General features: G+C 34.2%; 1 protein-coding gene across 8 annotated transcripts in view; it reads right to left on the minus strand.

The window, feature by feature from the left end:
* Nucleotides 1-18086, minus strand: part of PCDH7 (protocadherin 7) — a 285619-nt gene that overhangs the window by 142572 nt on the left and 124961 nt on the right. For 5 of the 8 annotated variants that reach the window (XM_082759485.1, XM_082759481.1, XM_082759489.1 and 2 more), the window contains one exon: nucleotides 9560-9776. In XM_082759485.1, the coding sequence (XP_082615611.1) occupies nucleotides 9560-9776 (217 nt within the window). The remainder of the gene's footprint in view (nucleotides 1-9559; nucleotides 9777-18086) is intronic. The other 3 variants (XM_082759486.1, XM_082759484.1, XM_082759487.1) reach the window with 2 other exon arrangements.

The following is an 18086-nucleotide window of genomic DNA, read 5'->3' on the forward strand; positions in this document are numbered from 1 at the left end:
TAAAGACAATATGAGTTAATTGTGAGTAAAATGCTCCTGCATAAGAAAATAATTAACCTGCAGCACAGTTGAAACACTTTGAGGGTAGTATGACAGCAGCATACAAATGCTACAGGCTTTTTGGTTTATTTGGATTTGATTTAAGAAGTCTTTTTCCAAGATTTCCTCTATGGACACTGGTCTTTATAACACTGTTGAAATCTCTGGGGGAAAAATAAAAAAAAGAGGACAGAGAGAATCCTTGGATCAAGAAAACAAATCTGTCATAAACCCATAGGAAAAGAAAACACTTTGGTTTGAGCTTGTCCTATGGCTTGTTTACATGTGATTTCAGATATGATGCACTTTGATTTTACTTCTCTCGTTGATGAAATAATACAGATTGCTTAGTAAAAGAACAAGTGCCCCCGCAGGGTGCTTTAGGGTTGATTTGTTCCTTAGATACAGCAAAAAACAGGTTAAGACAAGCAAGTTGGGAAAGCCAGTATGGGCACGTTCATTTGGTTCCAAGAGCAACCAAACAACTAGCAAAATAAATTAACTCCATAAATGCTGTTCTTCCTTTACTGCCTGTACACTTTACTTCCATCACCCAAGCAAAAATTTATACTTATGCCTTAATTTCAATTATTTTATATGGTAGATAGAAATGCATATTTTAATCATCTATCCTTTTTATTTATCTATATTTTATTATTATTTACTGAGATGTGTTTGTCCTTTACAGTATGAGAATGGGCAGCTCTTTTAAAAATCAATGGATCAATCACTGATGTTGATTTATTTCTAATAGCACATTTAAAGTAAACTGTGATGTGAGTTTTAAAGTATTAGAATACTTCGGTCTAATGTAAAACACAACCACCCTTATAAAAGGCACATTAATAACTACAGTTTCTCCCATAATAAATTATGTCTATGCTTTTGCTTTTATCTGTGCATAAAAACTATGTTTGAGCCTTAAAATCTTTTTTGTTGTTGTTGCTCCTTGCCCAATACAAGTCAACCTCCTCTGGAATTTTATTTTAAATTTCTGTACAAATAAATTGACATAATTTATCAAAAATCCTAATTCTCATGAATAGCACATACTATCATTTTTCTAGGTATTCAATCATTTGACATTCACATTGAATGCTGTGTTGCTGAGACACATAAAACACACTATAGGTGACACTACAGTAAGATTCAGCAGTATCTGAAATGTCTGAATTTATATTACGCTGCCCTTGAAATCCTCCGGTCCTTAAAGAAATTGCTATTTTTCTCTGAAGACCAATTACTTCCTATAAAGTAGAATTTTCAGATCTCCAAATGTTGCATATCGTACTGGGGCTTCTAATTCCTTTAAATAACATTCTGTACATTTTGGCATAATCTCACATTAATATTTGCTAAAGTACATAAGAAGAACACAGCTACTCTCAGTCTAATTTTTAGTTGCTTTTTTTTTTTTTTGATAATCCAATGTAAAAATGAATTAGATGTAAAAAGAAATGCAAAACTGATTATTTTTTGTATGTATGTTTTGTCACAGTGATTTTTAGATTTTTATACATCTTTAATACAAATTATTTAAGAAAGAACAGTGTACGAAGTGACTTTATTTAGATGTGAAAATGGAGCAGCCTATGTAAATACTCTAAATATCAATAACTCAGGATAATACTTACATTCTTTGTACTTGCACTCCAATATAACTCAAGGTGAAGTTTTACTATATAAGGGTAGTTAACTGATCTAAATGTATGATTATAGCACATATGAGCCCATTTCAATTCAGTGCATTTGGTATTTGAGTTTGTATGCAGATTTTTAAACACCAATCTTTGTTACTGTTATGATTCGTTTACGTGCAATTGTGAGGGCAACTAGATATGCTCTTGGCCCTTCAGCCCAGATACACCATTTTGAAAATACTGTCAGATATTTGTTCTGGATAGCAATAAAATAATAACTGTTGTTGTTTGTTTGTTTATTTGTTTTTAAGTGGACTCAATGAAAAGATAGAGATTCTTCTCTTGATTTCATCACTTTTTTTTTTTTTTTTGCGTGTAATAAAAACTACCCCAGCTTTTAAAACATCAAAGTGCAAACATCCAAACTGTATGAGAAAGTCCAAAATGGCATGATCAATTTTATATAGGTATTATATAATAAAATATTGACATCTGGTGTAATGAAAAATGAAATAAATGGAACAGAAGAAACAAAGAGAACAAAATGTGTTTTCCAGTGAAATGGAGAAGAAATACCCCTTATAAAGGGCTTCTTTTGGATCATCCTTATACTTGAAGATTAGAAGGGACAGAAAGATCTAATGTTGTCCAGGAAACTGAAGAAAATGTCATTAACTACAGGGTACAGGGGAAATGCAGCATGCTGAAAGAACTCCTTGGGACTGAGGAAAAATAAATTTCCGTTGACTATCTGCATTTGTTTTTTTCCAGCAAAGAGCCTGAAGTGGATGCAAAGGTTGCTAAATATTCCATTCATAAACCTCTTCTTCCTTGAGTTTGTAAATTTTGGAAAGCATTTTATCCCCTGTCCACATTCAGGACTCTGACAGTATCAAAGAGTTCTGCAGTCTGCATCAGTGGGAGGCAGCCTGAGCTACCAGCTGGCACAGAGGACTTGGATAAAAGCCTAACTCCACTAAGTCAATAGCAAAACTCTCATCAACTTGACTGCAAGCTGGAAGTTGGTCTCCAAATTATTACTCCTTGGGGATGAACAGTGTTTGGCTTTACCTCTTGGATCAATTACCGGACAAAAGATCAATTCACAGGATGACGTTGGACATACCACCTCACTTTATGATGATTTAGTTCTCCATTTCTCAGTTTAGTATGTTCTTTCCTATCCACCTCATTGAATTGATTTGAAATTCATAGATGAAGCAGGTTATGTAAGTGCAACTGTATAGATCTCATGGGTATTTGCAGTAAGAACTGACTCACCAAGAAGTATACATGCATGCACACCCACATGCATGCATATAAACCCTTCCCTCACTGTTTCTAACAGATAAAACTGCAGTAACGCATCCTTAAGAATGCATCTTTCTCCATTTTCAAGTTATTGATTAAAAACTGATGGAATATGACTTCATCTTTTAAAGGTAATGAAAGAGAAATATGTTTTAGTAAAAGGTAGTTCAAGTTGTCTGGTAATAACATATCATTTTTAAGAGTGGCAAGCAATTATTGTCATATATATTTTCTTTTCAAGAGTAGGATACTGAAATCATAAGTAGAGGAAACAATCTTATAATATTAATTTTTTTAAGTGAGCCATATGCTGCTCTTCACTATGAAGTACAAAGGGAACTAGAGCAAATATAATGCAAGAGCAACAAAGAATAGCTAGAGAAATAACAATGCTATTCAGAATATCAGAAAAACAAAGAATTAGCTTTGCTATCAATGAGTAGGGGTAGATTTCCAACACAGAAGTGTGCATTCCTTCTATGATTCCAGCAGATCCAATCATGCACTGTCTGAGCACCCAAAATCCTAATCAAGCTGAAAACAATTCACAATGATACTTGGGCATACTTCATGAATAGAAAGCATGCAGCGGTTGTTGGTGTTTCTCTGGATAGTCACAGAAAATAAAAAGATAAGGAGAGAGGACATAACATACTGTTCTGGTAGTTTGAAACAGTTATTTGTGCTCACAGTTGGCCTATATTTGGTCCTTTGCTTTGCATGCTGAAGTACAATGTAAACATAGAATAGCAGATAAGATAAAATAAGTGTAGTGCCATGTAATTCACAACCTAAAAGAATTGCTTACCTTTCTATATTGTCATTAACCGAATGAAGTAAAAATACATCAGCACTAGCAATGTATAACCCAATCAAAATATATTTCCCTCATTTTCTTTTTAAGTATACATATATAACACTTCAAAGTGCACAGTAACTCTTAAAGAATACCATGCGGTTTTGAATTTTAAAGTATTACTATGCACATAGGTTAGCAAACCATACGTTCTTCTGGTAAAAAAGCTGACATATGCAGTAAGGTCATCTAAATAAACATGGTAAAAGATTAAAAAGGGGGAAAGAAATCAAGGACCAAAACAGCCCGAGTTTTTCCGAGGTAGGTTAATTTTCTTACATAAGGCTATACTAGTATAACAGAGATCCCTGTGAAGTCATCTTCTGCTTGAGAAACTGATTTTCCTCTTATAAAATTGCCTTTTACAGATATTATCAGAATATTCCATTCTCAGAACAAATTGGCTCAAGACATAAGTCACCAAATATGTGTTCTAAAACATTACCATGTATATATTGCCAGATTTACAGACTCCAGTGTTCATTGTGTGTATATTTATAGGTTGGGATTTATCAAAAACGAGGATAAGAACTCTTATGTATATACATTATACAATAATTTGTGCAGCACTTTCTGGTATTTTGGAGTCATGCAGGGTAATGTTTAAGAAACAGTGGATGAAGCACTGAAATAAGAAAAAACAAACAAACAAACAAACAAAAACTATTAGCATGTTATCACTATATTGAAAACCTTTACTGATTCAAACCCTCTGATGTATGCATCAGCATTACTTGCATTAACATTTTCAGTAGAGTTTAAAAACAGAACTATTCACATGCAATTTCAGGACCTGAATTCAAGAGAATTCAGGAAGTACACCTGAAAATAATGGGAACTGCAAAGATTCTTTGAAGCAAGCCAATGAATGTCTGGTTTACAATAAGGACATTTAACTCTTCATGAATATTAACCTGTATTTTTATTTGCACTGTAAAAACCTAAAGGGAAATGGATTCTGTAAACTAATTGATTCTTTTTTCACTTTATTAACAGTTTTGTCTAGAGAACAGACCAATACTCTACCTTACAAGCAAAAGTGAGACTCGTAAATAAAATTAAGTAAACCTATTAATCATCAAAATTCCTTTCACATTTTCAAGTCATTATCTTACATACCATGAATTCCTGCTCTACACTGAAACTTTGACACTTACAGTTAAATCTTAAATTGTCGCTGTGAATGTAGCATATTATCAGACTGTATGAACCTTGATAATGCACTTCTCTTTCTTGCTTTTTAGTCCTCCATGTGTCAGCTGGAGTGTAATTTATCTACTGATTTCTTTGTAGGAGTCAAGTAACTGAATCACAGAAATCCTGAGCTCTTCTTCAAACTCTGCCCCTTATTTCCTGTGTGACTTCAGACATGTTCCTTAATCTTTCTTGACTCCATTTCCCCTTGTAAAAATGTCAGCTGTAAACCATTCCCTTACTTTTCCTTCTTTCACAGAGATGACTGCTGTTCTCCCACCCTTACATATTCGCTACTGAAACACAGGCTGAGTTAGAATGCTGCACTGCATTCTAAATGCAGATAACAGATATGTTCATGCAGAAATACCTGAGCTAGCATTAACATAGATATCTCAGATGTGGCAAGCAATTACAACTAATTACAACTGCATGGGAACAAATCTCCCAAGAAAGAGCATGTGAGCCAAAATCTACAGTGCTGCAGATTCACTGCCAGAGGTATTTATCTATATTTAACAAAGAATCAAACTGATTAGGCCACTTAAAAATAAATACCAAATATACAAAAATCTGAAAAACTGGAGTATAATCAAATATTTCTAAGAAGATTTCAAGAAAGACAAAAGAGACCTAGCAGAACTATGTAAATGAACGTGAAACAGAACAATGAAAAGTTCTGCTTAAATATTCTATGTATGATTAATAGCATAGAAATTAATATTAAAAGGATGTTTTGTCCATTCCACGAATGGTGAATATTCATCTCTAGTTACCCCCACATTGGAATATAAAGCAGAAGTTCATGGAAAGAAAAAAATTAGCACGCACATCTTGATCAAAGACTGATAAGCCTAGGAATATATTGTTCTGAGAAAAGACAAATGATAAGGAAACAAAATCCACAGTATTTAAAGAGCAAAATGGAATACTTCCATGCTCTTTCTTATAATTATAAAAAAGCACATATACTAAAGATGTATAGTAAGAGAAAAATGTATAAAAAGCTAATAAGAACAAAACAATTTTAATAGCCTTCAGAGGAACTCACTGTTGAAAGATATCATTCAGGCCAGTAACACTAAGAAAATTACGTCTCATGATAACTTAGGTTCCTTTTTACTACTATCTTTTAGAAAATCACAATTTAAAGCATATGCTGACTATTAACTGTTAGAGTCAGGAGGTAAAGTAGTTCTGGAAGTAGCTGCCATAGGATTTTTGCATTAGGCATTGTCAGAAACAGAAGGCTATGACTAAAAAACTAGGAAACTCATTTACCATGGTAATGTCTTTACACTTGATGTAAAGACAGTAATTAAGACAGTAATTAATTTACATCAAAAGACTTGATGTAAAGACTTGATGTAAGTACAAATGTAATAAAAATGTTCTTGAGAAAATTATTGTGCAGTTCACATTAAGACAGTGCCATTCTAACAGCAAAATTAGAGAAGAAGGCTGTACATATGAGCAGAATTTCCTTGTAAGGAAAGCTCCAAGGGCAGGGGATAAATTAACTCAGAAGTAACTTCTGGTTCTGCAGATTTTACTAATTAACAAGATCTTTGCATACTGAATTTTCACAGTCAATCTGCTAGCATTTCTTTTCTTTTTTTTTTTTCTTTTTTTCTTTTTTGCCTGCATCTGACACCACAGCTAATCATCAGAACAAAACTTCAATCTACATCTGACAGTCATGTAGGCTGGCAGGCAATGCACAACATATTCTTAAAAAAATGACCCCCTTTCCCTGTTGTTTCATTTTAGTGGTTTACCCTAGCCTGAGAAAGTAGAAAGAGGCATCTTACCAGCAAAAAGAAAGTTGAATCTTGTATTTACTCTTGTTGTGAACTTAACCTTCTCACTTTTTCCTTAACTATAAAAACGACTCGTTTTCCTTAGTCATCTTATCTGGCACAAAAACGTATCAAACACATCAGAGGGTTTATTGAATAGTGCTGAAAATGATCTTTGCAAACTTTAAAATGAGTGGAAACCCAAAGCAATTAATTATAACTGCATTTTTTCACGACAAATGAAAATAAATAGTAAATATTCCAAGTACTAACAAGAACTAAGGTAGCTTTCAAATTGTCATTTCCATGGAAAATCTGAATGAAAACCCAGTATAAATTCTAATTAAAACCTAACCAAGCTAAACTCTGTATCTTACCTAGTTTCCAATTAGATGTGACAAATTGAACACTTGACAGATTTCAATTCCAATTCTATTTCTGTCAGACTGATCCATTAATATTGAAGATTACATTATCAGAATTTGAACAATACAATTTTGCTTAAAATAGTTAAAATACAAGTGGACTTAAAAAAACTTACTCAAATGTCAGATGTTACATATATGGAGGAACAAAAGTACATTCTATCCTGTTCTGTCATTATTTATAGACTAATGTTAACAAAATATTCTGGAGGCGGATGACATCCAACTGTTGAAATCTTGTTTTTTAAAATGTGACAGAAAACTCCAAAAGTCTGTAGAGTATAATTTTCATCACAATGTCACCCACCTTTCAAAGGTCTCAGTTCAAGGTTATATAAAGGAGAAGGAATCCTTAATTACTGTATGCAGGTCCTGCCATACAATATTTTTTTCAAGATACTTTTGATTCCAGTCAGTTATTCATGTAATAACACATTTGTCTATACGTTTCTAACTATTCTATCTATACAATACTATTTTTAAAACTGAATCAAACAAGTTTATCCTACCAAACTTAAGTTATCATCTTTGAAAAAATCAAAGTAATGTTTAAAAATTCTTCTTTTACTAGAATGCATTGCCAGTTTCAACATCAACTAAAAAACTTAAACTGGTTTGCTTTCATTTTTCACACCACTCAAGCACTTTTCATTTTCAGTTATGTTTCAGTAAGGTGGTTATTTTCATTGACTACAGAATATACTCAAAATTATGTTCAATTGTTGCTCTCCAGTTTTTCCTATATGGTTAAGACATACTCCATGTTAACACGCTTTCTGAACTCAGAATTTCATGTCCAGCAATCAACTATACTGCTACATGTCTAGGGAAATGAACAAATTGTTTAGTTAGATTTTCTTAACCAAAGTCTATCGCAAAACAGACAATGAAGCAATCATCCTATTTTAGGGTTAATGTCTAGAAATCTTTTTTTCTGCAATTTTTCTTGTAGTACCAGCATCATTTTTTCCCCTGTCACTCACACAGAAAAAGTAAACATGAAGAGACATATTCATACAAACAACCAAGTAGAATACATATACACACACACTTACACATAACCTAATGTATCTTATTTTTAGATGGATAATACCATCTTCTTTTTGAATTAATTGATCAGTTATTGGGGGAATATACATTATAAGCAATTGTAGAGCGCTACAGACATTCTTCAGTCAATTATACTAGATTTGGCAATATCTTACCATGGAAAACAATTTACTTTTATTTGGTAAACATGTCTATCTCAGGAAAGACAGAAAATGAAGAACAATTAACCAGTGCTGTAATCTCTGAAAAACTAAAACATATGCTTATCCAAACTCGTTCAGTCAGTCTATACCAGAAAATACACCACCCCTCGAGTATACCCAACAATACCAATTGGATTAGCAAACCCATTATTTCATTGGTTATCAAAAATTTGTACACTTTGACATACAGTAATTTATTTTATTGTTTATGGACAAATCAAAACACAATGAAGTCAGTGCCTGACTTCATAAAACTTTAGATGAAGGCCAGTAAGTGGAGTGCAGTAAATCATTCAGGGTTTATGAAATATATTTCAAATTGAAAAGATTTTTTTTAAAATCTAAATAGTTTTAGACAGAAAAGAAGAAATTTAAATGACTTTTATTTTGTAATTGATGAAAAATTACTAGAGCATAAATAAGAAATGAAATTTTTCCCCTTCTACATAAATAGATGCTGAATTTGAATGAGATATTCTAAAAATATTGTGCAAAATAAAGTGAACAAAAAGAAAGTAACATCCTTCTTTTCTAAATAATGAAGAATGGACTTGACACTTAGTGTTATTTTGAATACAGACTATATAGCATTTTGGGGGAAAAGAGAATTCTCTAGAGTGGGGTTTTTATATCCTGCTTTCTTTCTGTGATGCTGTACATATTGCATTCTGGGAAATTTCCTAAGTAGCTGTTGAATCAAAAATGGAAAGAAAAGAAGATATATGGTATTTTATCTAAAATGAAAAATATGGAAATTAATTCAATTACCATCTCCCCAGGCCTCTACTGGTATTTTGTCAATGTTTTAACTGCTTCTGCAGTATAGTTTTAAAAACATGTAAAGAGAAAAAAGTGCTGGGTTTATTAGTAGTGTTATGTTTCATTAATTTATGTATCTGGATTTTAACAAAGTTTAAAATAAAATACTTACAATTAAACTATTTAATTAATTAATTTATTTATTTTGGACTGACCTTTCAAAAGTCTACTTAGTATCACTTGCTAGTGAGATTATATGTGTGAATGTTGTGTTTGCCCCTACCATTTTCCATATGCTCTGCCTCACCAACACTGCCATCCGGCGTAGTCCTTTCGTAGTTGTCCTCTGGGAGTGGAAGGGCACCCAGTCTTGGCCCTGATGAACTCTTACTGCTTGGTGTTTCTGACTCCTCCAGACCGCTGTCATAGCAACTCTGCAATGACCCTTGATGTGGGTCCTGAGGCTGACTCACAACAGAAAACGTCACTCTACGAAATGGCTGCAAGAGAAAAGATTCTGAATGTCACTGAAAAGTTCAGTCTATGAACAACTGATTCTCAAAACATGACTTAAGCAAACTAGTATTTCAACATTTACTCATTAAACAATTTTTTCTAATTTAAATCAAACAGTAAGTACAGTCCTTAAAAGGCCACTGGACAGAGTATCTGGGGACTTTTAGTGTCTAGAACCATCATGCAGTTTTGTATAGACTCCTTTCAAGCAGCTGCATAAGCTAAGCAAACTATTTTACGATTATTTATAAATTCTGTTCAGTTTCCCTTGCTCAATAGTAATAATTTGAATGGAGTTTATATCAGACTGCATAAAAGTACTTGACAGTGTGTGCATGTATATGTATAAGAGGGTATGGGTGGGTATAAATTCTCACAGGTAAACTATATTATGTGAATTGGCAACATAGCAACACATCCATAAGGCTTCTTTAAAATAATTTCTTGTGGTTTTAGAAGCTAGTTGACACCAAAAAGTTAAAAAGTGGAGAGGGGAGAAGGGGGGGGAGGGGGAGAAGAAGGGAAAAATTGGAAGAGGGGAAGGGAAAAAGAAGTTAGAGTTCATTCTCTTAGCTTCTTCGCCATAAAATTCAGTGCCTGGAGATAGGGTGTGTTGCCAGCTAACTTAATAAAGTCTTTAAAGTACTGCAAGCACAGCTGACACCACATGTTTCCACTGAGACTGTACAAACATAGATTGTTATAGATTTGTATTCATTCAAAATGACAGATATTACTGTTACTCTAGAAGTCTACATGCTGAACTTTGGCATTTGTGAATATTCCAGGAAGTGGGAGAGTCGATCCTTCACATTTCTGAGGACACTAAATGCAGGCGGGATATTCAGTAAGAAAACTAGAGGATTCTCCTAGGATTTAAACTGCACTTCAACAGTAATGATACATTTGAAATAATTTACTGTTAACAAGGCTAGAAAACCACATAAAATCATCTGATATTCTAATAAAGAACCTAATTTCACCACATAGATTTGTATGCCCAAATACTGTGTATATATTATATACATATTATATATTATATATGTTATATATGTATGTAAACACAGACAAATGTGTTTACACACATACATAATATGTGCATGCAGGTATATACATATTCTAGAAAGCACCTTCTAAAACAAACACTGACTGATCCTTTTTATAAGACACTCTGCAGACTTCCCTATGTTTAGAATATGAGATCTGAGGGTGCTTCCTGTCTTCATATTCAGATATGTTTCCAGCAGTATGTTAGAATGAGACACCCCTACTGGCACCTCTCGTCACACTATAGGGTGGAAACGTGTATGCACAACAGAAGGGAGGAAACAGCAACTACAGCCACTTATGCAAGTCTGGATGAACAGGAGTCCACATTACATTTAGAAGTAGAGGGCTGGAGTTTCAACTGGAATTAGTATTTTTACAGTTGTTTTTAAGATATAATGTAATATTCAATGCTGATGATAAAGTGGCAGGACTACAAATATAACACTGAGCCTTCTTGGCACAAGTAGATCAGAACTTTACAAATGTGAGTGTTGCTATAAATATGAGAAAATTCTAAGCTACAAGTCATGATATTCTTCTGGTGAATCTTTGACCTTTTAAAGTTTCCTATTCTTCAGCTGAAAAGTGCTTTTATAGCAATTTAATTTAAGGCTTCATAATATATCAAATGTGAGTAGAATAGAGGAGCAAAACAAAAGAATGGAGAGCACAAATAACGCAGATTAAAAGAGCACATTAAAAATAGACTTGCTGTTCCTTTCACTGAAGTATGAGGAAACAGTATAAATCATACAGTAGGATTACAACTGCTAGGTTAAGACCCTAGATCTACAATATACAACTTTAATATTTTTCCCCATAGATTCTCAGTAAGATCTTTCTCTTCCCCAAGTACTCAGAAGGAAGCTGTTTGTTGAGCTGCACAAGTATTCTAAAACCTTTCCAACTAACTTTAAATCATAATGGAAGGACAAAGACCTTTAAAATAACATGTCCCACAAAGTGTCTGTGTCATTTGCATTACACTTTAATATTTTAATAGGTTATGTACTGTATTACTGACAATTTGCACACATTAAATTACCTCAGAGAAATAATAAATCAATGTGAAGATCAAGTATATTTACCTAAGCTATACTTTTAGAGGTGAACAACTGATTTTCTTCCATCATCTCTTTCATTGTTGTTTTTGCTTATGTTAACAATCAGTTCTCTTCTTGTGCTCTCCACAGGTTGACTTCTAAGTATATAAAAAGATGCCAGACAAAGACAGTATTTTATATCTTGCAAGCTGGCTCTGCTGTTTCTTTCCAATCTGACTATTCCCAGATCAGCCCAGTAATTTGAACAAAGCTGTAGCTCTGTGACTGCACGCAGAGCTGCAGTCCCTCCTGCTTGTTTCCCAGTCTGCTTGCATTTGCATACACATGGCATGCTGGAGGCGCCCCTGCATTTACCCTGCTTCATCATTGCAAAACTGTCTCTTGTAGCTGCCACCGTGCACCCAGTGGCAGCCACCGTGCACCCAGTGGCAGCCACCCCTGCCCACCACTTCCTTACTTTACTGTGGTTTTGATTTCCCTCCACAGCCATTTCTAGTTTAAAGATCTAGAAGTGATCTTTAAAGATCCCTTTCTTGCAAGACCAGCTGTTGGTCCTCAGGATCTATCTGGTCCTTCCCAAGCCTTTCAGTGTCAAAACAACACCTGGCCCCACATGCTCTTCACCCTCTCCCATCAGAGACATGCAGCCACCCCTTGATACAGTCAACAACTGTCACCAGTGCCCAGGTGGATGAGGAGCAAAAGTTGATAGTCTGAAGGTGAATAAGCCTCAGGATTCTCTCCAACCCATCCTACACCTGAGCACCTATCAAACTACAAATCTCCCTAAACATCAGGCTAGGTCAGCAAATGGGAACTCTATGCCCTTGGAGAAGAGGGTTTCTGATGCTTCCTCAGGCAGAGTTTTTACCCCTGTACAGATGAAAGAGCTGTCTGCCCTGTGTTGCAAGAAATCAAAAACCTACAGTCTCCCCCTTCTTGGCAGGCTCCCCAGTGAGCACACTCTCTGGCTGTTACATACTCTGTGCAGTCAGGGGATTAGGCTCTATGGGTGGTATATGGGCATATATACATAGTATGCTAAATAGTATTTAGTGGCAATACATATATATGCTTGGAGTGGAAGAAACCTGCTTTCAGTTAAAGCATCTAGGCATGTAAGGAATATCTGTATGCTAGTTCTCAACAGGAAACTGCATTTTGCTTTAAAACAAGATCTAGCTTAAATCACACAGCTTATCTTTGAAATGACAAGCTTTTGTGGAATCACACATACAGGCAAGAGTGATTTGTATATTATCTCCCATATTAAATATTAAAGAATATTAGTAAATATACTTAATATGTATTGGTAAGCACATATGTAGCATGTACATTTCAGATAAAAAAAAAAAAAAAAAAGAACAGATTTAGCAATAACAGGTGCAAGACCAGCAATTTTTAAAGTGTTTAGCAAAGTTCCATGTTCAGAATTAGTTTTTTACTGACAATTTATGATAGCTAATGTATATATTAAAATGGATCCAAAACTTCCACTTGACTACAGTTAAAGATATACATTTTCACTGATCATACTGACACTACAAAAATAACTTTATAAATCCTTGTTTTAGTCAGTACTTAGGCTGTGAACTGTTTGACAGACCAAAACATCATGTAATGAGGCACTGTATGCTGTAGCTATATACATGTATGCATCAATTACTACTAAGTTCTGGACCAACAATATAAACTTTGAGAACCTCACACAATTTGGATTTACTTAGATCTTCTCCCACAGGTTATTCTTGAATATCACAGTATAACTCAAGTAAGGAATTAACTGCTAGGGATACTGTGACAAGTTTAGAAAACTTGCAAATTAAGGAGGCAATGCTCATAATTTCACACAGATGGCTGCTTCGTTTGCTTGTTACCAAATTTCTTGAGAAGGCATAAGAAGGTACATTTGAAAGGCCCTACAGACCTATATGTATATAGCCATATGATGAACTGGTAACTCTCAAATTCCCAGTGAACCACAGGCCACAGTTTAGGAACCACTGTTTAAAAGATGCTAAATACCTTTGGATACAGATTACCTCTGAAGTAGTAAAAGTAATGCACTGCAACTCAGAGCTAAGCTCAACAGAACCTACCCTTAAAATATGAAGGTCCTGCCCCTTATTCAGGTTTCTCCTAGGAAAATCACACCTGCACTGTATGTAACTGTAGATAACTGGAGAGTATGACACTTAGAGACACTGGAGACCTCAAAGAATTCAAGGGTGGGATGCAAAGCCTATCATAAACAGTTACTGCATACCTGTTGTCCTACTTACAAAGTATTCAAAAGACTAGTTTGGGATAACCTCTTTGAAATTTCACATTGGAGACAAATATTACCACTCTCTCTTTAGGGTTTTGCTTAAGGTTTTTATGGTTTCATTTAGTAAATGTTCCGCCTCCTTTTTCAGATATAATCTTGTAGCCAAGACACACTGCACCATAAACACTCTATACCATCTGCAGTTACTACAAGAACCAGAGGGATGCAACTGGAATTAAAAGAAATTGACTGTCCTTTTTCCTTTCCCGTATTCTTTAAAGAATATATGTCGTTCCTGGGTGGCATATAGAGAAGAATATACAGAACAGTTGCAAAACCAGATTGTTTTATAAATAAGACTGAAAATCCCTAAGAATATAATAAATTATTCTCTAAACTAAGAGAAATTTCACATGCTTTTACTTAGTTATTAATAATGTGCTTTAAAACAGATCCAGATGTTCATCTTTCTTTTTTTCTCAAGTGCTGAACTGAGTAGGAATTATCTGACACAAAACTAACACAAGTAACATTCAGTTCAGTTCACCCATATAGCCCATTCCACAGAGTATTAATGAGTATGATATAATGCTGGTGAAATATTTTCCCAATGAATGATGTACATGTTTAATTGTTATTCTGCAGCATTAATTGCGCTTCTACTAACAGTATAAATATCACAGTTCTGACCTCTATATTGCATTACTTCTGAGAACCAAGTCTTCTCTGGCAAATGTATTGCTAAATTTGAGTTCATTATGTCTCATGGAATAACACCATGACCTGTGTTTGCTGATTAGAAGAAAGAGATATTGATAATAATACATTTTTATACCTATGTAGTTGACAAACACTGCATCTGATGAATTTAATGTGTTTTAAGAACAGAAAAAAAAGGATATCCTTACTGCATTTTACAGTAACACCATATATAAAACACCATATGCTTTAGATAGTATAATTTGGATAAACATAGCAATAGTCAGAACTGTGGATCATAAAAGATAGTGAGTTTTTATATATTTGGAAAATTAAGGTGAAAATTTAATTATGGTAAACATTTTTACAATGACAAATGATTATATCTTAAAGATGATAATACAAAACTATAAGATTGCTAAAAAAATGCCTCTGAAAAGGGCAATGACCTGTACTGTATATAAAACATAGGCGCCCTTTAATTATTACTAACATGAACATTTAAAAGTTACATGAAATTTAATCCCTATCAAGAAAATTATGAGCACTAAAATGCTGATACACAAGAAATTGTATTTATACATCAACTGCTATGAATGCAAAATAAAAACAATCTAACAAAATATAAACAGGATTTTTTTTTTTTCCCATGCAGCCTAATCTTTGTTTAGATCCCAATCAGTGAAACTTTTGAGGTTTTAAAGAAAACTCTATAGTGAGACAAACTGAAGAGAAGAAGGATAGATATCAGGAATAATATCTCCAAAAAGTCAGTTGTAAAATACTGTATTTCTCTGGCATTTATTGCAATGTTAGGAACAAGGATTCAAACCACACTGTAACCAGGAGAAACAGACTACATCTTTAATTTGTTTTCATTGATAACATTTCACAGAAAAACTGGCATGAAAAATTTCCAGGTGCTGACAAACTAAGGCACATGTCCATGTGGGGAGAGGAGAGGGTTATGTTTAGCTTCATCCATTTTCAGTTCACAACATTAACACAGCTCCATCTGCCAGAACTGTGAATGAATACGGTAGAGCTGCTTTTACGCAAATAAGCCCACTAGTTTTCAGTTTGTCTTTCCTAGCAAAACAGCAATCCTTAGCCTTTACTACTTTCATAGCAATCATTAGTAATGATAGTCCTTACTGGATTCACAGGAAACACCACTTTATAGGAATGCAAGAGATCTGATTATTTTCTCCCTCTGAAGGTTGATTAATTTTCTGGTAACAGCACGTAGAATTATGCCCAATTATATCTGATCATGGAGATGATCAGATCATGGAGAAAAAAATGCACCCTTGAAATAAAAGGTAAATCACATGTTCTTCCTTCTTTCAGCTGTACTTCAAGAACCAGATATTTTCTTTTCTTCTCACCAGCAGAACAAAAATCTCTGCAATGCCAAATACAGACTTATTCTGTGGTACAGAGCTTATCATAGTCTGCATTGATTAACTCTTCTTTATCCAAGCTAGAAAGTAAAATTGTATTTCAATTCATGACAAACCCTAATTTCGGAGGTAGGAATCAGGGACAGTCTGTGAATAGACTAGGTGAAAGCAATATAACCATATAGCTGAATAAGGCTTAATTGTGACACTTTTTCTTCATTACGATGAAGATTTTCCTTTCATTTTCTAAAATTATTGTTTTGCATCTTATTTCCTGCTACTTCACATTGTTTAGGGATGATATTCTATCATGGTTTCTGTATAGAAATTATTACCAGTTCTGTAAATACAGTTGGTTCAAATCCTGGTTCACCTGGTTCAACGGCAGGAAGTAGAAGGGTGAAAGACTCAATTCTTTTTATGGTTAATTGAGAGCAAGGGTTTTCACCCTTTCTCAGCCAGTTACCTCACTATTGATTCTGGATACAAAGTGGATGCTCTAAAGTGTAACAAGGGACAGTTAGCAATTTTCTCTCTTCATTACTTAGCACTTGGATAAAAATAGCAAGATTCTATCAGGCCTCCCTTGCTGCTGCAACACCTTCATCTCAACAGCACCAGGATTTTGAAACGATTTTAAACTGTAAAATGCTATCCAAGAAGCAACTTAATAAAATGAGAAGCATAAAAAATTAGCCCAAACTGAGTACCAAGCTAAAGCAAGATACATTGTTTTTAATAGTTCTGCTAGCTTACTCAGCATTAGCTTGGGCATTACCCAAAACACTGGAAGATCAGCAGTTAAAGTTCTTGTTTTTCCCTAACTCTCATATTGGATGACTTCCCACTTTAAAGGGCATATGATATCTTCAGCCATGATTTAAGCTGGCCAAGTATCTATCTAGCTCAGATTTTTCACTGAACCACAGAACAGTTTACATTGAAAGGCGCCGCTGGAGATCACCTAGTCCAACCTCCCAGCTTAAAGTAGGATTACGAAGAGCACTTTGCCCAAGGACATGTCTGGTCAGGTTTTGAGTATCTCTGAGAAAGAAGACTCCACAGCCTCTCTGGGCACCTTGTTCCAACATTATGTCACTCTCATAGCAAAGATTTTTCTTATATTTGAATGGATTTTTTTTTTTTTTTTTTTTTTTTGTATTAGAGTTTGTGCCAAAGCACAAAAAGCACTGGTGATGAGTCAAACCTAAATAATGTTATAATTCCTTTTAGCTTCACAGAGTCAATCAATGTCAAGACTAACACAGCAACTGTGAGATACGTATAGGGTAGATCTGAAAAAAAAAAGCAGAAGAGTTACATCAACTCATCACATAAATTCAAAGTGTTTCTTTAAGCCCTTGAATTTTGATAAAACATGTCATTATCCTTTTTTTTTTTCCTATTCATTCTTAATTGCTGGAAACTTGTTGAAAGACAAACAAAATATTAATGAACAATTACTATTCTGCATGAATAGATTCAACCCACACAACTCTTTTCCCTGTTCAAATCACATATTTGTACTGTTCTAAATTTCTACCATTGTGGTTAATATAAAATTGGCAGGAAATTAAATTAAACAGGCATTATTTTTCAATGAGAAGCCTGAAAAACCCAAGACAAGTACTACAACAGGAGGGGAGAGTAGAAGAAACACACTGATAAGAATAACCAACTTTTTCTTTTAAATTCAGAAAAAGGCAGTAACAATTGCAATTTCAAACAGGAGTTGAAAAAATTAGAAATATTTTGATACTACAAGGTCTCTAGCAAGCATCACCTGCAACAAAGGGAGATTAGCTCAGC

The sequence above is a fragment of the Aythya marila genome (assembly GCF_965140915.1).
Source record: "Aythya marila genome assembly, chromosome: 4".
NCBI lineage: Eukaryota > Metazoa > Chordata > Aves > Anseriformes > Anatidae > Aythya > Aythya marila.